Source organism: Heptranchias perlo, chromosome 18 (assembly GCF_035084215.1).
Source record: "Heptranchias perlo isolate sHepPer1 chromosome 18, sHepPer1.hap1, whole genome shotgun sequence".
NCBI classification, from domain to species: domain Eukaryota; kingdom Metazoa; phylum Chordata; class Chondrichthyes; order Hexanchiformes; family Hexanchidae; genus Heptranchias; species Heptranchias perlo.
The window spans coordinates 27,402,781-27,430,505 of record NC_090342.1 but is presented as its reverse complement, the minus strand read 5'-3'; the positions used below and the strand labels follow the sequence as shown (position 1 = coordinate 27,430,505).

Below are 27,725 nucleotides of genomic sequence, written 5' to 3'. Positions count from 1 at the left end.
CAACTGCCCCCCCGTGTGATTTCCACCCCTCCCCCCACCAACTGCCCCCCCGTGTGATTTCCACCCCTCCCCCCACCAACTGCCCCCCCGTGTGATTTCCACCCCCTCCCCCCACCAACTGCCCCCCCGTGTGATTTCCACCCCTCCCCCCACCAACTGCCCCCCCGTGTGATTTCCACCCCTCCCCCCACCAACTGCCCACCCGTGTGATTTCCCCCCCCACCAACTGCCCCCACGCGTGATTTCCAGCGCCCTCCCCCACCAACTGCCCCCGCGCGTGATTTCCACCCCCGACCACCACCCCCACCCCCACCAACTGCCCCCGCGCATGATTTCCACCCCCTCCCCCCACCAACTGACCCCCGTGTGATTTCCACCCCCTCCCCCCACCAACTGACCCCCGTGTGATTTCCACCCCCTCCCCCCACCAACTGCCCCCCTGTGCACCCCCCCCACCACCAACTGCCCCCGCGCGTGATTTCCAGCCCCCTCTTGTGATTCCCCACCCCACCCCACCAACTGCCCCCCGTGTGATTTCCCACCCCACCAACTGCCCCCCCGTGTGATTTCCCACCCCACCAACTGCCCCCGCGCGTGATTTCCACCCCCCTCCCCCACCAACTGCCCCCGCGCGTGATTTCCACCCCCCTCCCCCACCAACTGCCCCCGCGCGTGATTTTCCACACCCCCCCCCACCAACTGCCCCCACGCATTATTTCCACACCCCCCCCCCCCCCCCACCACCATCTGCCCCCACGCGTGATTTCCACCCCCTCCCCCCACCAACTGCCCCCCCCCCGTGTGATTTCCACCCCCCCCCCCGACCAACTGCCCCCGCGTGGGATTTCCCCACCACCACCACCACCACGCGTGATATTCTTCCCGCCCCCACCACCGCCACCAACACGACATGTGATTTCCGCCTCCCCGCGTGAGATTTCTTAATCCCCTCCCGCGGCCATCACGCGTGATTTCTACGCCCCCCACACCGCCCCCGTACGTGCGTCTGATATCTATCCCCCATCCGCCGCGCGCGGGAGTTCTATCCCCCATCCACTGCGCGCGGGATCGCCATCCCCCACCGCCCGCAAGTGCGTGATTTCTACCCCCACACGTGATTGCTATGCCCCCCATGTTTGTGCACGCACACGATTTCTACCCCCTCCCCGCCCCCAGCACGCGCGCTCAATTTCTGCACCCCCCCTCACCCTGTGCCGCGTGTACTTTCTATCCCCCTGAATTCGTGCATTCTACCCTGCACCCGCCCTCGTCCTCGTGCGATTTCTGCACGCCCGCGCCCGCCCCCGCCCCCGCCGTTCACGTGCTCGTGGTTTCTATCCCCACCGCGTGCCCGTGCGCAAATTCTCTCTTCACCCCCGGGTGATTTCTCTCTCCCCGTCCCCTCCACGATCTCTATCTCTTCCCCCCCCCCCCCCCCCCCCCCCACCTGCCCCCAACTGAACGCCGATCTTCTTGAATGCCAGGGACTGTCCCCAGCTGCAGCCTTCCAAGCCCAGTCTTTCCCACCCCGCAGCAATCTGGCCGGCTGCTGGATGGGAAAGGGTGTAAAAAAATTCTAATGAGGTCCTGATGTTAAATTCAGCAGGACGTCCACCTGCCCGGGATTTCCAGATGCTGACATGCACCCCCGCTCCCTCCCTGCAAATATTGGGGCCTAGGAGCAGGTGGAGAAAGAAGTCTGAGGTGCGAGATTTTGCGGTCCAGCAAGACTTGGGAGGGTTTTTGGAGCATCGAGTTGCTAGGATGTAGCAGTATCGGGAGGAGCCCAGTCCAACAATCTTTTATGAGGCGAGATCCCGGGGAATAGAATCCAAACTGCTGTTGGCTCCTTTAAAACAATAAGAGCCCCACCCATTGTGTGTTTCTGCTCATCAACTATACTGTCCTCATTTAGGAATTCTACTCACAGCAATAGAAGCAACACACCTACATAACTACTACTTTGGCCAGTTCATCAAAGTATCTGTTTAAATGAAATGGGATTATATTTAATACAATAGTGATTATTGTGATTTTCTTTTATACAAGACATGATATACCTGCATATGAAAGACTTCATCAGAGCTTTCAGACTGCCCAGTGATGTTACTAACTTCAGCTGATGCTTGTGATGACAAGGATGAAGAAGAGTACCTGTTAAATGCTGGGTAACTTAATGGGCTGCAAGGAAGAGCAGAGCACATACCAGCATTAACATACTAACATATTTTCTTCTCTCTAGTTGCAATAACAAAAATGATTGTGTTGAAAGAAATGTCATCTATTTAGTGGCTAATTTTAAAAAAAACTGACCGCTGTTTTACCATTTTTCTTTTTGATCCTCGGTGCAATGCTGGTTTATGGAGCAGTGAGCACTCAGTGCACAGTAGTACAGAAATATGCTACTCTCTCAGTGTTTCAATAACAGGCTGGCTATTTATTGAGAATTTGTTTGATATTTGAAGACAGCCAGGTACTTCCAGCTTTATGGTGTGGATTCTCATCCGAGTTCACATCTTGGTCTCAGCTGATATTTGCACTCAAGAATTTTCCAGAAGTTAGGTTTGCCAGTCTCTGCTGAGTTGTCTAGGGGCAGAAAGTTTAGTACGAGAGATGTTATGGATGGATTGGAGGGGAGGAGTGATCCCCTTCAAACTATTAAGTGAACTTGACATGTCAACCAAAAAGCACTTGCCAGATGCCCCAAACTGGAACATCCCAAGTGTGGACATGGGCAAGGGGGAGGGGTGGGGGGAGGGAGAGGAGAGAAGAGAGCAGGATAGAAGAATGTGGAGCTGGAAGTATTGAGATATTCATAATCATAGGTGCAAGTCTGCACGGAAGTCCTTCAGCATGGATATAAGTTCATAGGTATACGTCTTCCATTAACTGGTCTCTTTGGTTTGAAATTTTAAACAAGAGGTATTTCAATACACAGAATATGGTGGCTTATTTTTCAGATTTTAAAGCAGTCACATTTTAATTCCAAGCATAAAAAGATAAGAACCATCCATCAAATTTGAAGGTGCGCTAATGTTTTGATTAAACAATGGAGGAAATTCATCCATAAAACGAACACTTAGAAGATTTCTGTGCCTTCATATGGTGATTTTAATTATCGGGGACCCTTCGGGATTCCTGGTCCATTTTGAGGGTGGGTCCTAATTAATATGTCATTGGCCCGAACAGGCGCCTCATTGCAGCTTGCCAGCTCCGACGCAATGCAATATCAGGCGGACTACAGGCGGGGTGGGGGGAGAGGCCACAACAACAGCTGCCCACTTTATTCTTGTAGAGCCCAGTGGTGCACTCCTGATCCTCCTGGCCCCACAAAAATTATTTTAGACTTACCTTTTTGGGGCCTCTTGGTCAGCTTTGTCCAGTAGGTCCTCTAAATTGCTTTGGGGTTCTATGTGCGTCATAGAACCCTGATTTGCATAGGTTGATGAGGCTCCTTCAGGTGGGCACTTAACAGAAGGGCTGAGTTAAAATGCCAGCATAATGGGATTAGAGTGGTAAATCAACCACCTCGATTTTAACTCCCCTGCTGCCCCATTTCTACGGTTGGAGGGAATTAAAATTACCCCTCATATGTTTTGTTTTCCCTGCGAGGAGATGGACCGAAGGTGGAGGCTTGTGTGATGCAAAGACACAATGTTATTTTCTCTTGTATCTTCTGAACTATGCTGCGAGCGTTCATTTAGGCAAAACAGCTGTTTAACATGGTATCATCGCTTTCACCAACAATCGAGATGCGTCTTGACCATGCATTGCCCATTATAACAGGATATCTGTTTTTCAATATACGTAAACAAATGAAATTGTTTGAAAAGATGAAGAGCTGTAGGGTTCATAACAGAGCATCGGAATTAAATTGTTACATTTTATCAGGGAGACTAATTACATCAAAATTATATAGTACTGCTCTTTCAACTGACTGTTCTCTTGGGTAATTAGAGAGATGTGTATAACATGACATTTCTTACTTCAGTGCTCTCTGAATAAAATTGAAAAACTGTAATCTTATGCAGAAAGCATCTGAAACAAAAAATATTATTTTGGACATCATCTTACCTGCGTCTGTTGACAAGTCTGGCACCATCTGGGCTTACAGCACCCAGTGCGGGATTCCTACAAGTACGTGGGCTACCGTTGGTTAGGTGTATAGGGCTCACACGGGTATATCCTGGAAAGTCCTGTAAATATAGGATATTTATATATTATAGAATATAGTCAACAAAATATGCAGCTGTAACAGCAACATAACACTGTTTACACTTTGTGTTCCCATACAGAAATTGATGTAAATGGACTTTAGATTGGGGGCAGCAGTCCTCAAACTGAGCTGGAACTTCTGCAGATTAAATTTGATTTGGCACAACAATCATATCTGTGGACCTTCCCAAATGCTGAAACCAAGAAAAACCTCCATGCTTACCTGAATCTAAAAGAAGCACAATTACTTTCTTGTGGTTTTTGTAACTATCTCAGGCTTAACTTGAAAGAAATACTCAAGGATACATCCATAAGTCCATAATCTATAATATAGTAAAAGTCTGGTGTCTAGTGCACATGTTCTGTTGTGGAGATGCCAGTGATGGACTGGGGTGGACAAATGTGAGGAGTCGCACAACACCAGGTTATAGTCCAGCAGCTTTATTTGAAATCACAAGCTTTCGGAGCTTTGCTCCTTTGTCAGGTGAAGTGAAGAGATGCATATAGGTACAGCCCTCGTAAGAATGGGATATGACGCTCGACCCGTCGATCGACAGTTCCAACGGGCCACAGCGAAAAATCGCATAGACCTCCTCAGAAGACAAACACGGGACACAACCAACAGAGTACCCTTCGTCGTCCAGTACTTCCCCGGAGCGGAGAAACTACGCCATGTTCTTCGCAGCCTTCAACGTGTCATTGATGACGACGAACACCTTGCGAAGGCCATCCCCACGCCTCCACTACCCGCCTTCAAACAGCCACCTAACCTCAAACAGACCATTGTTCGCAGCAAATTACCCAGCTTTCAGGAGAACAGCGACCACGACACCACACAACCCTGCCATGGCAACCTCTGCAAGACGTGCCAGATCATCGACACAGATACCACCATCACACGAGAGGACACCACCCACCAGGTACATGGTTCATACTCCTGTGACTCGGCCAACGTTGTCTACCTCATACGTTGCAGGAAAGGATGCCCCGGAGCATGGTACATCGGCGAGACCATGCAGACACTGCGACAACGGATGAACGGACACCACACAACAATCTCCAGACAGGAGGGTTCCCTCCCAGTCGGGGAACACTTCAGCAGTCAAGGACATTCAGCCTCCGATCTTCGGGTAAGCGTTCTCCAAGGTGGCCTTCGAGACACACGACAACGCAAAATCGTCGAGCAGAAATTGATAGCCAAGTTCCGCACCCATGAGGATGGCCTCAACCGGGATCTTGGGTTCATGTCATGCTACATGTAACCCCACCTGACGTAGAGTCATCCAGACTCAAGTCGTAGTTGGCTTGTTCTCCATGCACAGATGCAGCCGGACCTGCTGCGATTTCCATCAAAAAAAAGTTATCTGTTTTTAACACAAACCCCAGCATCTGCTTCATTTGACCCCTTGTGACCCCACCTCAGTATTCTTGGATGTAATGTTTCCCTGACTAACCTGTTTGAACACCATTCACTCCTTTGATTGCTGTGATTATCTCTCTGCTGAAGTGTGATAAAGGGCAGTTGGAAAGATTATCTGTAATCACCAGGCATTGTTCTCTGACTATATATGCTGTGCCTATATGCATCTCTTCACTTCACCTGACGAAGGAGCAAAGCTCCGAAAGCTTGTAATTTCAAATAAAGCTGTTGGACTATAACCTGGTGTTGTGCGACTCCTCACACATGTTCTGTTTGCCAGTCTGAGTTCCTGTTGTCACGCTTTTGTCGGCATTGTTTCGCTGTCAACACTGTCACCATCAATGCTTTGGTAATGGTTCAAAGTAAAACAGTAGTAAACCAGAACGAAAGGGGGAAGGAGTGTCTGAATCAAAAAAAGGAAAGCAGCTATAAAACTGCCAACAATAAACTATTAGGGACAACTGATCCTGAATAACATGTCAGGCAAACCTATGAATTAAAAAAATGGAGAAATGTGAACCAATCGAATTAATCTAAATTCTTTTTGAAAATAAATTGTCTGCTTTTTTTTTTCTTAGTCGCTCAAATTCCTAATGTCAAAAAAATTGTTTTAAACAAAATAAAACAAATCAAAAATTACATATTTCACAATGACATGATCAAAATGTATCCACTGAATTGTCGTTTGAGGCTTTTAGTTTCTTCAGTAAAGTTTTGAAACTTCAACTAAAAATCCGTGCTTGAACTTGATATTTTTGCCTCGAGTGGTGGCTGTTAGCTGGAGGCAGATCTTACATTCTGAGCACGTGCAACATGCACAATTTTCCAGTAAGCATCATTTGTACTTAGTTAGCCCAACTGATGCAATGCGTCTCTTCCGCCTCTATTTCTAGTACATTGCTTTTTGAAAATGATTTGAAGCTAGAGAAATTTCAAAAGCTTTATTCAGACAAAGTTTATATTGAGTGTTTTTTTTCCCCAGTGTGTATGAGACTGAATCAAAGCTTAATTTCAAACATGCTCCTGTACTAATTACATGCCGTTGTAGCTTTATGTTTTCATTAGAAACATTCTATTACTTATTTTTCTCAACAGAGGATAATTTGTGTTTTTGAAAATTATCTGAATACAAACTCAATGAATTTCAATAAATTTTCAACTAAACCTTTAAGTAAAAGTTAATAATTTTATTACTTCAGAAAGCGTATTGAGAAAGAGACGGAAGGAGGAAGAGGCAAATTCAGGACTGAATCACAAAACACTGAATTGCAGAGATCTCTTAGAAACCTAGTAAGCTTGTGCCCAACCCCTCCCCTCACTGCTAACAAACACCAGTAATCCAACAATAAGCCAATTCATACATTCCACATTCTAATTCTCCAACCCCCCAGTTCGCCCCCGCCCCCCCGCCCACAGCAATGCCTGACCAAAGGACCCCTCCGGTGGTGCCAAGCCACAGAAAAAAATACAGACTTCAGCCAGCTCACTCACCTCCAACTGAGTGCTGCAAATCAGCACTAGTCATTGCAGAGATTATAATTAGGCACAGGAAAATATCAATTCTTATAACACAAATATTATGAACAGATTAAAAACTACAAATAAAATGATAGAATTTGACATGCTGGGTGATTCCAGAGATATCATTGAAGGAGCTCCTCATTTTGATTTAGGTCCTGTCCTCATACTTTTCTCATCCCAACACGAACTATCTACTCCTATTGGCAAGCCCTCGTTTCTTATCAGCTGCAATATGAGTGCACAGGTACAAAAAGTAATCAAAAATGCTAATGGATTGTTGGACTTTATCTTAGGAGGGCTGGAATACAAAGGGAAGAAAGTGATGCTTCAGTTGTACAGAGCCTTGGTCAGATTCCATCCGGAGCACTATGTTCAGTTTTGGGCACCGCACTTCAGGAAGGATATATTGGCCTTGGATACAGCGGGTACAGCGCAGATTCACCAGAATGATATCAGGGCTTAAAGGGTTAATTTATGAGGACAGGTTGCATAAACCTGGCTTGTATTCCCTTGAGTTTAGAAGGTTGAGGGGTGATCTAATTGAGGTGTTTAAAATGCTAAAATGTTTTGATGGGATAGATACAAAGCTATTTCTTTTGGAGGAGGAATCCAGAACAAGGGGACACAATTTTAAAATTAGGGCCATGCCTTTCAGAAGTGAAATCAGGAAACATTTTTTCATACAAAGGGTAATGGAAAACTGGAAAATTTTTTCCACAAAAAGGCTGTAGATGCTGGGTCAGTTCATATTTTCAAGACTGAGAATGGGAGGTTTTTTTTATTAGGTAAGAGAATCAAAGGATACGGATCAAAGGCGGGTGAATGGAGTTGAGGTACAGATCAGCCATGATCTAATTGAATGGCAGAACAGGTTCAAGGGGCTGAACGGCCTATTCCTGTTCCTATGGTCTGAAGTAATATGGGGTGTAGACTCCTTTGTGCAAACAATAAAACATAGACCAGGGCCACCAACGCTGCATCGGAGAACCTAGGGGCCTCTTCTATAAGTTTCGCAGCCGGATCTATGTTCTCAAGCATTCCCTGCTGTCTGCAGCCAGAGTGCGTCTCTCCTTTAAAAAGGTGCTGACAGCTTTTTAATGTACCCCTGATTCCCGACACAAATTTCACTTTGTCCTTCAGCACACGCGCCCCATCCCCATGTGCCTGCTTTCAGGCCTGATCAAATTTCTAGGCCTATGAATGAAGTTTATTAAGAAGCAAGAAAAAAATAAAACAGCAGATTGACTAGTTTACAATACTTCATCTAAATTATGGTGTCTCTTTCAGAACAATAAATGCCTCATATCTTCAGCAGTTCTCAGCAGCAGGATTAGGTTGGTTTGTGATTTAAAGTCCAGTGTTCTGAAGTAAGTCTGTTCATTGTTTGAGACGATATCGGGAAGTTAACTTGCAAGGGGAGACAGAGTATCTTCTGTGTCTCCTTAAGCAGACCTCTTCTGAGAAATCTTTGAGGGACTGCCTTGTCTGCTGTCTATGGTGCAACGGTACTGCCCAGTTGGTGGTGGTCTTCTTTGGTGAGGCCCTATGCTGCACGTCTGTGTCATTTCCTCTTGCTCCTGCTCCTGTTCCATTTGCATTATAAGGACGTATATGGGGGGCCCATAGTGAACCCCATGGTCAGGGCTCCATGACAGAAGGGTGGGAAGATAAAGATTTCCCTGCCTGAAACAACTGAAAGGCAGCTTGCAGAATCCATTCTTCAGAGCATATCTGAGAACAGATTTTTGTAATCGCTTCAGTCAAACCTGATATTTCAGACAAAGTTTGTGGATATTCAAAGCCTGTGAACTCAACCATTTCCTGGTTTGACAAGTCATGAAGGTGAGTTAGCCCTCTTTTCTACCAGCTTAGAATCATAGAAAGGTTACAGCACGAAAGGAGGCCATTTGGCCCATCAAGTCCATGCTGGCTCTATGCAAGAGCAATCCAGCTAGTCCCATTCCCCCGCCCTATCCCCGTAGCCCTGCAATTTTTTTCCTTTCAAGTACTTATCCAGTTCCCTTTTGAAAGCCATGATTGAATCTGCCTCCACCACCCCTCGGGCAGTGGATTCCAGATCCTATCCACTCTCTGTGTAAAAAAAGATTTTCCTCATATCACCTTTGTCCTTTTCCTAATCCCCTTTAAATCTATGTCCTTTGGTTCTTGACCCTTCTGCCAATGGAACAGTTTCTCTCTGTTTACTTTGTCTAGTCCCTTCATGATTTTGAATACCTCTCTCAAATCTCCTTGCAACCTTCTCTGCTTTAAGGAGAACAACCCCAGCTTCTCCAGTCTATCCACTAAAGTCCTCATCCCTGGAATCATTCCAGTAAATCTCTTCATCTCTCTAACGCCTTCCCATCTTTCCTAAAGTGCGGTGCCCAGAACTGGACACAATATCCAGTTGTGGCCGAACCAGTGTTTTATAAAGTTTCATCATGACTTCCTTGCTTTTGTACTCTTTGCCTCTATTTATAAAGCCCAGGATCCCGTATGCTTTTTTTAAACTGCTTTCTCAACCTGCCCTGCCACCTTCAAAGATTTGTGTACATATACCCCCAGATCTCTGTTCCTGTACCCCTTTTAGAATTGTGCCCTTTAGTTTATATTGCCTCTCCTCATTCTTTCTATCGAAAAGTATCACCTCACATTTGTCTGCATTAAATTTCATCTGCCACGTGTCTGCCCATGCCACCGGCCTGTCTATGCCCTCTTGAAGTCTATCACTATCCTCCTAACTGTTCACTACCCTTCCAAGTTTTGTGTCATCTGCAATTTTTGAAATTGTGCCCTGTACACCCAAGTCCAAGTCATTAATATATATCAAGAAAAGCAGTGGTCCTAGTACTGACCCCTGGGGAACACCACTGTGCACCTCCCTCCAGTCCAAAAAAACCATTCACCACTCTGCTTCCTGTTACTTAGCCAATTCTGTATCCATGCTGCTCTTGCCCCTTTTATTCCATGGGCTTCAATCTTGATGACAAGCCTATTATGTTGCACTTTATCAAACGCCTTTTGAAAGTCCATATCCACATATCAACTGCATTGCCCTCATCTACCCTCTCTGTTACCTCATCAAAAAACTCTATCAAATCTGTACTGGCTTTCCTTTCTTAATCCACACTTGTCCAAGTGACTGCTAATTCTGTACCGGATCATCGTTTCTAAAAGTTTCCCCACCACCGAGATTAAACTGACTGGCCTGCAGTTGCTGGGTTTATCCTTACACCCTTTTTTGAACAAGGGTGTAACATTTGCAATTCTCCAGTCCTCTGGCACCACCCCCATATCCAAGGATGTTTGGAAGATTATGGCCAGTACCTCCGCAATTTCCACCCTTACTTCCCTCAGCAACATAAGGCAGGTGCAATCTGGGTGTTTATGTCAGAATTTCTGTGAAAGCAGCTTTTGCCCTCATTAGTATGTCATTTATATCCTTTCACCACTTTGAGGGGCAAGTGCATCTTCTGCCAACAGCGACTTCTACTGGAAGTTAATGAGTACTTTAGAATGGATATAATTCCAGTTTATTTGATTTATTCCCCAAATTCCGCTCCTCTACAACAGAACTACACCACTTTTGCCCCATAAAAAAGAAAATCATAGAATTTCAAGTCCTACAAGCCTAATAATGAAACTATATTATTAAATCTGAGTTATTGAAATGGAATATAATTAATATTTAAAGCACAATTTTGCTCGGATTCATGAGTTAATCAATGCTTCCACTTTCTTATTTTAACAAGTTTCTAACATTAAATAAATGGTCTGTCTAGTGGAAAAAAAACTTTGACGTGTAATTGATTCCATATCAGCCAACAGATTGTGATACAGTCCTAACAGGTGTTTTTGTTTTATGTGAAATTCAGGACATCTCTTTGACTGTAAGATGTGAGGTAATATTATAATAAATGTGTAAAAGAGACTTTCAAAGGAAATATTCAGCATAGTAAATGCATTAAATCAGACAGTCAGGACTTAATTTTAAAGTGTCTTTCATCAATTGCCAAGCAACACTGGAAACCTCTGAGTAAGTTGTTTCCATGAAACTACACCCATTAACCATAGTGCTGCTAGATTAAAAGTGTCAAATTGAAAATTCTGACTTTAAATTAAAGCTTCAACAATGTACAGTCTAAACTTATGATCAGGTTTGAGAGGAAGCAAGAGCCCTGATGCTTCAAATCAATAACAGTGTTCCCAGAGAGAGAGTCAGGGAAGGGGATTTTATCTAATAACTCAGATTTCATAATATTGTTTCATTATTAGGCTTCTGATGTGCGTATTGACAGAGAATAGAAATATTTTTCTTCACAAAGGTCTTTCCTTTGAACTCACTTAAAAATGACCACCAGAATTTCCAGATATAATACATAATTGGATCCCAAGGTTTGTCAGAAAATTTTGGCAGCCATTTTTAAAGATATTTAAAACACCATTATAGATCTTTCTCCAACTGGCAGCTGAGTCAGTGGTGACCACAGACAGAGCTGTCTAGATTTTTGGCTGTGTTAGGCCTAACTTTTGGACTGTAATAAGGAGACAGGAGTGGAAAATGGGGTGAGGGCCTGTTACCCTGGATCTCAGCCCACTTTAGTGCCTGCCTGATTTTCCGCTATTGTTTCCAAAAATGAGTAGCTGTGTGTGAATGAAGCTGTAATGATGTGATATTAGCATATGCCTCATTTTCCATGATTTCCAGATTATTCACTATGAACATTAATCATGGCATAAAATGGGCATCCAGGATTAGGAGGAGCTATCCTGAAGATGGAACTAAGTTTAATGAGACAGGATTACTCAGTTACTTTAGCTGTTTGTTCTGTTATTTTTTTTTGTTTTTCTTTTGCTATTGCTACCTATTTTCCCATTTGCCACTGTGCCAATTTCTGAGGGGACAGCAATTAACATTAGCACACACCGCCCCCAACCCACCATTCTAGATAGGATGCAATGGGTTATCATTGGAGTATCCCCTCTATCTTTGCTCCTCTACTTCTTTCAAGAAGCAATGGAAGGAGACCAGGTCTGTGAGGCTGCACTGCAGGCACATGGCATCCACTCACTGATACCCCTACAACAGAGATTACAGGCAGTGATACCTCTTTCAGCATTGAGAAGCAGTGCCTCTCAATTTAAATTTCAAAAAGTTCAACGTTTACTTTTGCGCAACCCCATCTTCCCTTGTCTGCTCATTCTCTCTCCTTCTTTAATTTAACTTTACTTTGATTTTATTTTGACTTTATTTCTAACCAGTATATTCTAGCTATTATAAAATTTTTATCTTTTAAAAAAAAAATCTATAATTACTTGGTTTTGTGTTCCCCCCAGATTCCACCATCCATTTGGAGGTGGGGCCCACATCAAATTATTTGTCTTCCAAATGGTTGAAAACTGGCTCCTGAAGGCTGGTATCACTGCAAAGGGGATTCTATACAAAATGTCTGATCCCAGGCAGCCTGGAATAGAATCATAAATCATAAACTAGCAGCTTTAAAGCATAACAAGAAGGAGAGGACCAAGAGACATCACCAAGCGCACTTTATAATATTAAGAATATTATGCAGCAATCCAGCAGAATGTACTTCATTTTGTATGCAAATAGAATTATATATCTCTTCATTGTGTATAAATTTTTAGTGCCACAGAAGACCAAAAGATCAAAGAAGAAAAATGAGAGGGGGACACTAGGAAAATCAAAAAGAAAAATCAACAAAAATAGGAAAAGTGTTTCAATTTTGCAGCAACAATTCAATTCTTCTCATGGTCTCTGAGTGACTTCTCACGGTCTCTGAGTGACTTCTCACTTGTCTCTATGTTAGGAACTATTCAGGGGAGGCACCACAGAAACAAATAAAGGGAAGAAATAATGGTATGAAGGAGAAATTTGCTCATCACCTGAGAGCAGGGCATAACTATCAAATATGATTTCAATAAACAACATTTATAATACTATAGTTACTATTGCTTGCCTTTAGATCAGATCAACCAAGCAACCTCTGCAACTTGCTGGTAATTTACTAACATATGTCTTGAGCCTATAAGTTGTTCAAACATTGATGCAGCAAGGTTAATAAAATAATTTCAATATAATAGTCAAAGTTTAACCCTCTATTGATACCCACCATAACATTCAAATGGCACATGAATAGTTAGATATAAAAGAGTACTGATAATGGAATTCACTTGATTAACAACTTGCAGTGAATTCATACCTGTATCCCCAACCTGGACTTCATCACATAGAACTGATCCACCAGCTTCTTGTGCAACGGCCTCATGTCTTGGGGCACAAACTTTTCATGCACAGCCAAGCCATACTCTAGAATATGTGCCTTTAACACAGAGAAGCACAAGAGAGATTGTAAGTTACCCATTTTTTTTAGGAATTGTAATTCTCCATATTTCTTGAGCTAATAGTATCATCTATTTTTTTTATAGTTACTTTCTGAAATCTTTGCTTCTTTCCCTCTTATAGTATGCATGTGTGAATACATTGGCCTAGAAATTGGATCAAGCCCGAATTGGGGCGCGATCCAGATGCAGCAGACGCTGCACGTGCCTAATGAGGCCGGCAACAGGACCATTGATAATTGGTCCGTCAGCCTCGTGAGTGTAATACCAGCAAGCTGCGGGTACCAGAAGCAGCTCGCTGCTCACGGTTGTAGTAGTACAAATCGGCCAGCTGAGGGCCTTCGGTGAGTCTTGGGGGAAGGGGGCAGGAGGTAATCGGGAAGGAGGAGTGTGCAGTGACCAGCAGCGGCCCATAGTTTTAATGTGAAGCCAGGAGGAGCACTCCTGTTAGATTTTTATTTCACATCTTTACATTTTTGCAAATTCTGTCATATAAAGTGTTCAAGATATGGTGATGTTTTCAGGGATGAGAATGAAGTGTTGAAGCCAAATCTGCAAGAATCAGGATAATTAAAGGTGCATTTCATACTACATTTGTATCGCCACTAGATGGCTTTAATCCACATTGCAAAGAAGAGAACAAACGTGGTAGCACATTAAAACTGCACAAACCTTCCCCAGTTCAAATTCATTTGTTGACAATTGCTTTCATCTCAGTATATAGAAAATATAATTTGAGCCACCTCTGAGTGATACTCACTGTGACAAATTTCATGGTATTTTCACTGCATATAGGGAGAACTAGCCTTGTGTGTAAATGTCTGTATGAATTTATTGTGCTCTGTATAATTTTAAAGGATCAAGATGGCCACCAGTCTGGTTTCTGAGAATGGCTTTTGTTTAAGAATTCCATACAGAATTTTGTTTAAGAATTTATGAATTACATCAACTGAGAAGGCCTTGTTTGAGCAATGCATGTAATCAAATTGCAGATGGGACAGTCAGAGAAAGCATTAAAAGCCAATATGCATTTTTCTCATGTCAATCCAGAATTCACCATGGAACCAAAAGTGAATGCTGGGACATGCTACGTAATATTATTGAAGAGAATTATTACATTCACTGCTGCCTGGGGCAGACAGTAGTTTTAGAAGATCAAGCTATTTACTTCTGTTGTTGAACATAAGCTTGTGCCATTTTCTGTGTCCCACTTGTTTCATTTCAGAAAATAAATCTAGTTAATTAAATTGGAATCTGAGCCCAGCTCAAATGTGATGTTCATAAAACAATCTTCTGGGGTGGCTTGAAATGAAGTGCAACAGGAGTTCGGAGTGGGAGGTGCATGAGGTCTCTGCAGTAGCAAAAAACTACAGGGCTGCGGCTTTTTGTCCATTTATAGAAAGTGTGGTCAGACCATTGCAAGAGTGAATGGCTCATTTAAAGTACCCGCCACTGACCCTGGGGACTTTCCTTGGCTGTGTGGAAGGAGTTCGCTACTTTGCTCACCAATGGCAGGCACCCTTAGGAGTTAGCAATACTAATGATTGGGGAGGGTGGTGCATAAGATTGCACCATTTAACAAATAGGGTGAGCATTGTTGAATTTGATGGTCTTTTCTCACATTTCTTTTCATATGTTTGTATCCAAGATGTTAAATGGCATGAGGTAACTCTGCAGCATTACTTTAAGGTATGCCAAGATACTGGAACAAGAGGCATAGGTTAAAACCAGTGAAAGGACAATTTAGGACAGATATCAAGAAAAACATCTTCATGCAAGGGATGATCAACATTTGGAACAGTTTTCCAGATAGGAAATGGTGGCAAAAACCTTACATTCATTTAACAGACAGTTTAATAATGAGATGGGGAATCAAATGTAGGGTTTTTTTTTGAAGAAAGAGCCAAGCTGGCCAAATGGCTTCCCCCATCTATCTTGTGATCTGTTTCTTGTTAATATGTGGGTCACTTGTATTCTCGCTCAGTTTTAAAATAAATCCATTATCTGCTGCTAATGAATATTTTGTATTTTGGGAATGCATATGTATATTACCTGTTCAAACATAAGTTCCCTCAGGCGAGAGATTTTCTCTCCATCCTCAGGGTGGTTGAGAATGTAATCCTTCACAAAGAATGCCTGAAAAAAAACATACTTCTTAAAGCTATTTTCTTGCAGATTTTCCAGCTCTTCTCAATTCCCTCCCTCAAACTGCCATGGAGTTTGTTTGCAGCCTTGCAATATTAAACACAATTGTCAAGTTACCAAGAAACTGGTCAGAATAATATATGAAATAGCTTAAAATACAAGGATTACAATTAAAACCCTTCTGGAGAAATACAAGAAAACTTAAATTATGCAAGTTAGTTATAATTAGGTACTGAAGGATGTTTGGGAATATGGGTCATTATGGGCAGGCATTAGGGTTATAGGGTCAAATCTATCTGTAACTATCTGAATTTTTTTTAAAGAATGCACCTCGCATTTTTAATCAAATAGAAAACTATTTTCTCTTCTCTCCACCCCCAAATTTCTCGCCTCATGAATTGCTAATATATTATTTAACAGGTGCTAGGTGCACTCTGCTACTTCCCTGAAGCAGCCATTCTTCATGTATGAATCTAGACAGTATTTGTCTGTCATGATATCTGATATAGGGATTTCACATGTGAGCCCGATCCTGTCCTCACCTTACACTTGTACTTCTCAGCATGAGTCACTGGATAATGAGTAGGAATGCAGAGGGCCAGCTGTGATGTCTCAACTATTGCCGTGGCTGAGCTTAGCTAATTCGATCCTGGGGCTTTCCTGACCTCCATAGCTCAGCAATTCACTTTGTAACCAAACTGAACCAATTTTCTCCCCTTGAGTTTCCCCTCAATGTCACGCAGCACTTCTAGATCAAGAGAACATGTAACAACTTGCTTCCAGATCTTTAACACATCCACTGCGTGCTATTCAGATACATAATTATGGTGAGGATAACATGCTCTCCACGTTTTCCTCCCTTTCACCAGTGAAAAGCCTATTCCCCAGTCGTTCCTTCTCCTAATACAGAAGCTCGCATTTACAGAATTGCAATATGAACTTGTGCCCTCAGAGTTATGAACAAGCAGTGCACTGTACCAATAGGCCTCAAACCATGAACTATTCTAATATTAGTGAGCATGACAGCATTAGTAAATTTACCATTTGACATAGTGCACAGCTTTTGCTTTCAATTTCAAGGTATGCTCAGATATTGTCCGTGCATAAATAGTGCACAGGTGCATTCAATTTGCTGTGAATGCTCCACAATTTACACTTTGAGGACACTTGTGCAATCCATCAAGCATGAGGAACGGTACCCAAGAGATACTTAGACTATGAATAATTGCCACCATCTGCTCCATTAGCTTTCGTACATTCCATGTTTAGTGATAAATGCAGTCATATAGATAGTTACAAAAGGTAGGAACATAGAAAAGATGATGAACTAGTAGCACATTGCTGATAAAATTGTAGTATGACTAGAATGCACAATGTATCTTTGTCATTTTAAATAGAAGTGTTCTTTATTTACCACAGTTGGGTTCATAGGAAACATACAAAATCTTAGAAACAGGAACTAAAACATTCTGCTCAGCAAGTCTTGAAGGCTGGGAGGCCTACACTGGCAAATTATTCCATGTTTATATTTTTTACTATTTGATTTTGCTATTTACTCCTAATTTTCTAAATTTTAAATATCACCTAGTTTTCTCTGGACTGCCCATCAATCTCCTGGTCATGTTTGGGATTTTTGACCATTTTGCCACAGAAGGGGTCTTGATATAATTTATATTAAAATGCTGTTTTCAATTAAATGTTGTTCTCAAGGTGGTTAGAATCACAGGACAAAGAATGCTGGAGCCGCTGGGACAACAAGGGGATTGGTATGTAAATAAGTTCTCCTGAAAGTTAAAGCCAATCACTGAAATAGTTATCCTTAGCAATCTGGTTTGTTATCATATCCAGTATTTGACCTAGGATGGATTTTTGCTTTAAGCTACATGTTTCTGATATGAACTGAGGCTTAGGACTTTAACAGTTAATTCACGAAGATAAAAAATTTCTCTAGCTGCTTTTAACATTGTTCCAACCACCCACCATTTCCCAAAGAGAGGATTGATATATTAATAAGATAGCCATTGAAACAGTTATCAATAATGACCTTAGACAACAGGTGACTTGTTACCTTGCTAAATATTTTCTAGAACCTTTTGGGTCTCTGCCCCCATTCCCACTCCCCTCACCACTCTAGCTTACCTCTTGGTATCTGGCAAGTCCTCCATTAACTGCTGCATCAATAACACCATTGAGACACATGGTCAGGGGATTTATATTCTGCATCTGTCTTGACTGACACTGGGTGATTAGGGTTCGCAGTTGTTGGTTCTTGTTCTCCAGCACCTCAATTGCATTTTCAAGTGGACTCATTTCAACCTAGAAACAGATTTCCTATGAAAATTAGACTATTTTAAAGAATAAAAACAAGGTATCAGAATATTTGTAGGAATCTTCTAGTAACTTTTGTTTCTGACTTTTAAAAAAAATAATTTTACTTTTTAAAAAAAAGCTTAAGTCTAAACTTAGCACAATGATGATACATCTTTCCATAATACAGCATTTTTACAGTTGAGAAATTTACAATAGGCTGCTGGAACTCACCACTTCGCGTCTATCCACTTCAAACCAGCGGGAGATACCTGGTAAACTTTGAACCAATGTCAATGTAGTCCGCTCAACCCACAGACTCTGACAAAAATAAGGGGGAAGAGACAGAGAGAATTAAATGTTCTGAAATCAATTTTAAAACCCACTATCTGTAGGAATGAATTAAACCCTTAATACTAACAACTTTTACAGGTTTCAGTCTTATAATTTTTATGCCTGATTGACTGAAAATACAATGAAACAATTAAACCTTGGATTCAAACTCAGATCTAAGAGGTAATGGGTCAGTATTCTAAATCACCACATCACTCGGTCTCATCAAGTTAGACTTATTTTCAAATGTAAACATTTCAATGTATTCCAGTGGTACTCACATACAAGGAAAGTACATACCTTGAACTCATTCTCTTTATCTTTGATTCCTTTGTGGAATGGTCTATCATATCTGAACCTCCAGATATTGTTGACCCTATAAAAACTCTTAATGTGGTCGGGTATAGCTTCTTTCTGCAGTATCTCGTGATTCTCAGGGATGGGAATGACTGCATAAATCTGCAGATCTGTTTATTAGCAGTTAAGAAAATTACCAGAAGCCAAATAATTAATTAGCAAAGCAGGATATGAAGCATTAAAAAAATCCCAAGATCACTAACAAACCAGTCAGAATTTAAATACAAAAACTAAATATTACAGTTGAAACTAAAACAGAAAATGCTGGAAATATGCACCAGGTCCATCGGCATCTATAGAAGAGTTAACATTCAGCTGTTGTGCTTTTGTCAGAACTGTAAACTATAAAACATTACAGTTGAAATCCAGTGTTCAAACTTTTGCTAAATATGCACCATTAAAGACAAGTCCTGAAAGGAGAACTGGCTCTACAAACTGTGTTTTAAAAAGACTGTGATGACTTATTTATTGAGGAGATACCATTCAACAAAGAGAAATTATTACATTAATCCTCATGCAGAGGTGGGGGAATACACCAAACAGGAAATTGCCAAAAAGATTAGCACAATTGTTGAGATCCAAAGTTAAATAACATCAACAAGTAGAAGAACAACATCTGGCCACCATAGCAAGATGGCATAGCACTGTAAACCTGAACTACACATTGCTCCACTCAAAGAGTGAATGGGTCCTGGGTGAAAAATTGCATGTATGACGTGTAACTTTAAAAAAATCTCACAGACTTCCCACCCATTGGATAATAGATTGAGTTTTAGTTTGGATAGCAGACATCCTTAAACTATATAATGTAATAATGTAAGTAAGCCGTTGTCTTATGGACATTTTATGGCTCGTGACATTAATGTTCATAAATTTTACTTTGGCTTTGAATAGAAAGATAAATGCGAGGAGGTGTTCTACTTATTTACAACAACCAAAAAAAACCCTTCAGTTCCAGTGGTAGGTTCAGTCATACAGTTTATCACATCTTTTTTTAAAGTTAAAAAATTGTCTGTTTTCTCTGCATTTTGGAGCCCTACACCCAACTGAGCCTTCTGCAGACCTCTCAAGTCTCACTGATGAGACTGATACTTATTGATTTTGGTTTTAAAAAGTTCGATACATGTCATTCTTTAAAATAATCACAGCTCGTAATCATAGTTCTTTAAATGGGTTTGCAATTTGTCTCATTTTGCAATCATAATATTTTACTCCTAACATGTTCCTCTATGTTGACAGTCCTTCTATGGGGAGCACTGTAAGTTTACCAAAGTACTATGGTGTAAAATATCAAAGAAGCTTGAACAGGAAATCTCAAAAGCAGTCCAACATCAAGACAACACTTCATTTAATTTGGTGAAGCTGTTAAATTCCATTCAATCTACTACTACTATTACAACTTGCATTTATATAGCGCCTTTAAATGCAGGTAACATCCTTAGATGCTACACAGATAGAGGTAAGGTAAATGGATGCTAAGCCAGAAGGGAAAGATTAGGAAGGGTGATTGAAAGCTTGGTCAAAGAGATGGGTTTTGAGGAAGGTTTTAAAGGTGGAGGAGGAAATGGAAAAGTATAGGGTATTCGAAAGAATATGATGGAAAGCTCGGCCACCAATAGTGAAGTGAAGGGAAAGGACACGCAGAAGTCAGAGGATTGGAGGAGGCTGTGCAGTTAGGGTAGGACAAGACTATGGAGGAATTTATAGATGAAGACAAGGATATTAAATGTTATGTTTTGGGGGACCTGAAACCAGTGTTCAGCGAGGACATGTGACAGAGTTTGGACAAGCTGGAGTTTATGAAGGGTGTCTAGAATGAAAATTCCTCAATCTCTTATCATACTGGATTGAATTGGATCTCCCTCCAATTTAAACACACTCAATTCAGAAGAATGCAGCCATTATTCTGTTGTTTTGTTGAGTCTGACCCATGCCACACACTCTTTGGCCATCTCAAAAGGTAAAATTGTCCTTGATCTTGTATGAGGAATTCAGGAAACTTTGGGAATTGGACTGGGCTCATCCAACCAACATGGTCACGTTCCAGTGCTGCCTGCTACCTCCAACAAATAGCTGATGAGTGTCACCAGCTTATGATTCTCCCAGTTGGTCACCAACACTGACTCAAAATTTAATGACAGTGGGTTGGGCTAAATTGATGGTGGACAGAATGAACTTCAGTCCTCAGACTCAAGAAACTACTCTCCTCCTCCATTTCCCAAATAAGGAATATTTAAATGGGGAAAAATCTGCGGATTTTAAGATAAAATTAAAAATAATTACTGGTATTTATATGTCCTTTGGATCCTTGTTGAGTCAAAGTAGACTTGACATTCTTAGAGTTGCAAGCTTTTAAATGGACTTATTGATGCAGAGGTTGAAAATGCAATCCTTATTCAAATTTTGCATTCTAACAAGATTAAAAGCATTCAGGTAAATAGCCCTAAAATATACTTGGCTATTAATCCTTGAAAACAGTATCAAAAGTAATTTAGAAAATATGTTGTTTTCTATCTCTGGTAGCAATAGCCTGAAGCATGACAATGTACTTCCTTGGGATTCAGCTGGAAGTTGTCTGTCAGCCTGTTTTATTGACAGATAAAACAAAATGAAACTTGGTTTATTACCACCAAAGATTAGCAGTGGGAAATTAGAAGAAAATACATTGTACAGCAGTACATACACCTTCACTAATATATTCCTTCATATTAACAGTAGTAAGCCCACTTGCCTGACAAAACAAGCTATTAACATGGAAACTCATTGCAGTACGATGCCATGATTAGTGGCAAAAAATGTCTGTCATCACAGATACCATTTGCACTACAGTGAGTGGGGCACATCAATGCAATGAAAATTGAATTGATGGGTTAGGTCAAATCAAATTCTGAAATGTATTAGAAAGCAGAAAATATGGATATTATAAAAAAGCTTAGTATCTTTGCATTCCCAGTGCTGTCACTCACTGTAGGAGAAATAGTGTGGTGGTAATTTACCTTTTTATGACTCATTAGGAAAAAAAGCCATTTTTGTATATTCACTAATTAAAAATGTTCTGCGTTATTTTACCATGTTTCACAGAGGGGTAGGGGGTTGGGGGGGGGGCAACAAATTAAAATAAATCACTTTAACAATCTTATCTGCCAGAGATGTCATTTCAAGATGTGTAGTTCCAACAGGAAGTGACTGCCATCTGTTTTGTGTTATTTTTACTACAGGGATTTTTTTGCTCTATCTTTAATCATTGCACTATTTAATGATGCACAGTTCAAGAACAGATCTAATCCACATTTTGCCACATCATAATTATATACTACTTTTCCTAAAATAGCACAGAATTTGTGATTAAATTAGAAAAATACCTTTTCAGCCCTTGGACAGTCAACTGGTGAAATGCGTTGTTCATAACAAATGTTTCCTTCTAAAATTCTTCACATAAATTGTCAAATATTATAATTGTAAACTAGCCTATGATCCTGTTCAATTTGAAAAAAGTACAGATGAATTTCAGTTTTATAGTTACTCTGGTAAATTATAGTTCATATAACTCCCTAAATTGATTGGCAATAATTGTCCAGTTCAAACATTTCTATGAGTTATGTATATTACAAAAGTTTCTGTTGATACTATATCACCATTATAGCTGCATGCTTTTCTACTGAAATATCTAACACATCAGGATCTTTTATGCTTGAACAGGAACCTTGAGTTTATTGAAGCATGAGGCACAGCTTGTGTCTCAACATGCCATATTTAAGCCAAATCCAACCTCAGCAGTTAGGACCGTGCACTGTAATCGTTGTAGTTTAACAAATGATATTGTTGTGCTCTTAAATTGCTCAGTTCAGTTTAACAATGTGAGCTTTTTTAGCAAATTATTGGCTCCTCTGTAACCTGATGATCTACTAATAAATATGTTCCTTCTGATAGAATATCCATCCAGAGACCAGATTGTGGAGAGTGAGGAAACTTTCTGATAACTCAAACACACCTGCTGCGAGTCTAATAAAGTAAGGTTATTGATATCACTGGAGCTGTCTGCAAGATGGATCATGCCAGCTGCACAAAACTGCAGGGGAGATGAGAAGTAGAGAAACTATTTTTTTTAAAGAATTTTCTTTCTGAAGGATCCTTTCTATTTTTAGAAACCAGTAACTTTAATACGATATAGATTGAATCAAATGGATACAGCAATGCTGGACTTTCAATTAAGAGACTTGAAGAGAATGAGCTATGTGGGTATTTATCAAGTCACTTAGAGGTGGAATTGACCAGTGCCCTTTCCACATTGTTCATATACCCAAATATGCACCTTCTGGTGCATATCAAACACCCAAACTGTCAACATCTTGGGAACTGGATCATCCTATCCTTCTGAATGAGGAGTCTCATTTGTGGGGGGGGGCGGGGGGTAGGAAATTTATTTGTTTTTGGGGGGGGGGAGGGGGAAGAGGGGAACAGGAGGAAAATAATATTAAAAATACATACAGAATAACACATTCTGTATGTATTTGAACACAAAGCTTTGTAACACACTGCAGCCTAAGATAGCAAGAAATAGGACTGACATCAAAAATCTCAAACAACATTTTAGTGGTTTATCAACTTCATCTTGACCCTGAAAAAAAAATTCAGTCTTTAGTGTGTACAGAAATATATGACAATATATAAAGATGGGTAGGGGAAGTTTTATGGACAATCCCTTTTTTGATTTTTTTTTTGGGAGTAATGGCTGAGATGACAGGTTTCTGCAGTCAACTCATATAAATCTAACTGAAGCCCAATCATGTCATGCAATTTGAATTGCAGTAGTATTAAGTTTTATTTCTCATTAAAAGTTAGTAGCATCCTCCATATTTAATGCATCAACTAAAAAAACAATTAAAAAAATATTCCATTAATAAGAATTCTTACCATAAACCAAATATATTAGATATATTTTCTAATTTTTCATCTATATAGGCTTCACTAGAAAGACTGATGAAATCTATCTCCTTTCCACACAATAGTTAACAAGGTTTAAGAAGACAACTCGTTAGCACAGAACCCCTGCAGGTTGACTTATGACCCATTCCAGTCTGGTAGCAGTTCTTAGGATACACTGAGCATCAGCCTGAAAAATGGTCTCTTCAGGCTGGTTGGCATGCTGCATAGCAATTGCATGTGGGAATTCATTCAACATTCGCTGTTGGAAGGCCTCCAATCTCTCGTAATCATGTCCTCGACAGACAAACTCCTTGTTCTATTGGGAGTGAAAGATGAGGAAGCAGTTATCTGACAGGCACTTAACACAGTATGACACAATCTAAGGGATGTACACATTTTGTCAGTGATGTGTGGCGACAGGCAGAAAGGCCTATGTAAAATGCTGCAGGAATTTAGAAAAGGAAGAGGTTGGGGGGGAGGGGAAGGGGGTGAAGAGTACCTCTGTGTGACTGGCAACTGCATATAAAATTATAAAACTATTTAACAATCAAATTTAGCACCAGAGAGCACCAATACGTATTCACAATAGCCTGCAAGAAATGAAGGAATATCCCTGAAATGTTTGCTCGTCTTCTGCTGCATGCACCAAGTGATGGAGTATTGGTTATACCGGCAGCTTAATGCTCTACTGAACTTCAGTGTAACCCCATGTCATGGGCCTTTATTCAGGGCTATTTTTGAGCAGTCAACTTTTCTGAAGCAGTGTTAGCTTTTGCTAGTTTTCCAGGCTAGTATTTATGGTTGAAAACTGCAAAATCATACTTTCTGCAGATCTTATTTCAATGCAATACATGTCATATTTGCTAGCTTAGAAAACTGGATAGCCTTCAGAAGTCACAGTCGATTGAGCTCAATAAAAACTAACCCAAATTGGGCTAGCATAAACCCGACATATAGGGTTAATTTCTTGTTTATTTTGTATTACATTATTAAAATGGACATTTGTACTCCCCCTTCCCATGAGACACCTCATTGCATCCCCCTCTCAAGTCTGGGTCCACATCCACACTATGATTCTTGATCAATAGGCTGAAGGAGTCACAATCCACTTGACTGTCACCTCCACAGATTCCGTGCTTCAGTAGCGCCGGAACGTATTTGCCCCAAATGCTTCTTGGCCAAGACTACTAAAGCTCATTCTCAAAGTCTAAACTAAGATTCAATTCATCCACTGCAATTATGGGGTAGATTTCTGTCCACCACAGGTGCGGTAACCTGCAGAGCATCTGCCCGTCCTTTACAGAAGCCGGGAATGGGGCGGGTGAGCGATTAAAATCAGGAAAATTGACTCATGGCCCAGTTCCCATTTTGACTCCGGAGCTGACTGAGGTCGGAAATGCTGTGGCCCAGCTGGCCTTGTGGCACCGTGGTTGGTCTTGGTTGAAAGGGTAGTGCAGCAGAGAGGGCAACACGTGTTGTTCCCACTGCAACCACCGTCATTCCCATGGGGTTAGTGCTCAGCACTTCACTCATCTGGTGGAGTGCACACTGCAGAAGATGAGTGATGCCTTGAAAGTCCCTTTCCATCCTCTCTATCAATCTGTCCAAGGAGGACATCTGCCTCTTCAAGGCAGAGAACAGGTTTCAGCCCAGAGTTGTGCACAACAGCTGCTTGAGCTTCCACCAAAGCTGCAAAATTTGTGAACACTGACTCCTGTCGTGAGGGTCCGGCTCCAGTGTCCCTGGAGTGGAGAGACTTAGCCCTATGGTGAGTTGTCTCCTGGGCTGTCCTTGCTACCAGTACCAGCTGCTGCTCTCTAGTGTTAGGTGTTTCACCATGTGCATACCCCTCTATCTCATTCCCTAACCCAGCCAGGGTGTGAATATCTGTGTTGGTGTTTGGGAGTGTTGGAGCACATGACACTGCCACCTCATAAGGAACCTACAACTCTGAGGTGTCTTCTTTGGGGGGGCTGCAGTTGTTGAAAAGGACCTAGAGGAAAGAACGAGTTAAGATGGCACTCAGAGACTGGGCAGTAGCAGTTGACAGGTATCACAATGCAGCCTGATCTAGTCAAGCTGCGTGGTTGTTCGTTTCTCAGAGGTTCATGAAGAGCTTTTAGCGATAATTGGAGACGCTGTTCACAGAAGCTCCCAGCCTCAAAATGTCCTATTCTGACAGCTCTTGCAGGGCCACTGATCAGGGTACTTGCTGCTCCAGCTCCAACAGTACCATGAGGGAGGGTGATCCTTCCCCAGTCTTAGTCCTCTCCCTGTTGATGTGTGCTGCCTTGTCCTGCAAAGAGGGTGGGAGTTAGTGAGTATCTTGTACAAAGGAGAATGCAAATGTGTTGGGCTTCAGCTTGTTCTGCAGATGCTGAGGGAGAAGAAACAAAAGGCGATAATGATGGGGAGACATGGAATTGAAATGAGGTGTGTGGAGTGTGAAGTGAGGAAGGTCCCATGAGAGACGTTGGTGATTGTGCAAAGGCTAGCAAGTGAGAAGAGAATGGTTTTAGTGGGTGCTGTGAAGGGAGCAAGAAACATGAGTGCTTGGAATGAGAATGAGAAGTGGTACAGTGTGGTTTTGTGCTTGATTGTTGAAGGATGTGATGGAAGGGAGGGAATTGTTGAGAATGGTGGTAAGGGGGAGGGGTGGGCGGGGGAAGGACCGTTGCCATGTGTTGTTGAGAGAGCTGGAGAAATAAAGAACTGTACTCACCCTTGCTATCCTTATGAAGTCATTGAAGTGCTTCCTGCACTGTATCCAGGCCTTGCTGGGTGATGCTCCTGGAGCTGACAACCTCAACAATCTCTGTCCATGCCTGGACAACTTAGTTTTTCTGGATCCTTCAGATACTGGCTGGAAAGAGAACTTCCCTCCTTGCCCTGACCTCTTCCAGCAGCACCTCCAGGAAGGCTTGCCTACGACTCATCTTTCAGCACTTTCTTCCTCCATTACTCCAACAGTGAAGTCTTGCAGAAGGGAATGCAACCTCGCTATGAGATGCGTTCCCACTTTAAATAGGTTTCTGGCTGACCGACCGGAAAATTGCACTCCGAAAGTGGGTGGGTTTCTCAGTTCAGCAAATCGAGTGGGAAATCCGCTTGATTGAGGTTATAATGAGGCCTGTGAGTTAAAAATATCCCAGGCCTGTTTTTGGCTGCAGCAGGTGAGCTTTGAACTGACACCAAAACTCACCCCAAAAAATGACCTGGGGCCAATGAGACTAATGCTGTAGTGTAGCCACTACTGTAAAGACCATGCTTCACAGTTTTCCATATATTTGGAAGAGTACTCAGCTTTGTAGAAAATACATTGAGGCAGTAACTGATATTTAGGTACATGCTAATATTGCAGTGTGCTGACAACTGCATTCGGACCAAACTGGTTAATTATGAATGGATTAACAAAGCTAAGAAAGAGAAGAGTTTAAATACTAGAGATACAAGTGAGAAATTAAGATGTCAGGAGTAAAATGAGTAGAAAGGCAGAATTTTTTATAGAAAGGGTTAAAAAACGAAGAAATAAGTTACTAGCGAAATTAATGGAAGCAAATAGTATAAATGGATCCAAGAGGGATTTTTGGACAGAATAAAATGAGGGATGTGGTCAGAAGGCAGGGTTGATCAAAAGGAATGTTTGGTCTAATAACTCATTATGTTTTTCCATCCAGGGTCTTATACAAGCTGAGTTCCCGATCCAGAGGGAGATGAAAGACAGAGCCAAATGTTTCACTATACGGAGAAAAGGAAAATGGACAGACAGTCACAAGGAGCCATTTCTTTGTGCTACCAGTTTTAGAGCAGCATTGGTAAAGGTCTAGGAGCAGGTCACCCACCTATCGTCTCTCATACAGTATGACAAGTCATGCTTAATAACACAATAAAGGGAAAACAGAGGAAGTATCCTTTAAAAAAATAACCATATATTGTCTTCCTTTTTGAATGACTTATGAGTCATCAGTGATGAGAACCAACATCTCCATGGTGCTCTGACAATGGGGGCATGCAATAAATATGTAAATTCAGAATACAATATGCATTCTAAATATTTGAAATCATCCTTCAGAAACATGGATTTACAACGATGAGATAACACTGGCATTGACATAAGGGGTCAACACGAATGTGCTTTAAA

The 27,725-nt window shown here is 41.6% G+C and overlaps 1 protein-coding gene across 1 annotated transcript in view; it reads right to left on the bottom strand.

Annotated features, from left to right (window-relative positions):
• The window catches only part of LOC137334698 (dedicator of cytokinesis protein 4-like), a 329,737-nt gene that overhangs the window by 22,758 nt on the left and 279,254 nt on the right, over nt 1-27,725 (bottom strand). Inside the window, exons 39-46 of the mRNA XM_067999572.1 lie at nt 23,759-23,900; nt 18,602-18,768; nt 18,203-18,289; nt 17,801-17,977; nt 15,569-15,652; nt 13,378-13,497; nt 4,075-4,196; nt 2,061-2,181 (exon numbers count right to left, since the gene is read on the bottom strand). Of these exons, the coding sequence (XP_067855673.1) occupies nt 2,061-2,181; nt 4,075-4,196; nt 13,378-13,497; nt 15,569-15,652; nt 17,801-17,977; nt 18,203-18,289; nt 18,602-18,768; nt 23,759-23,900 (1,020 nt within the window). The remainder of the gene's footprint in view (nt 1-2,060; nt 2,182-4,074; nt 4,197-13,377; nt 13,498-15,568; nt 15,653-17,800; nt 17,978-18,202; nt 18,290-18,601; nt 18,769-23,758; nt 23,901-27,725) is intronic.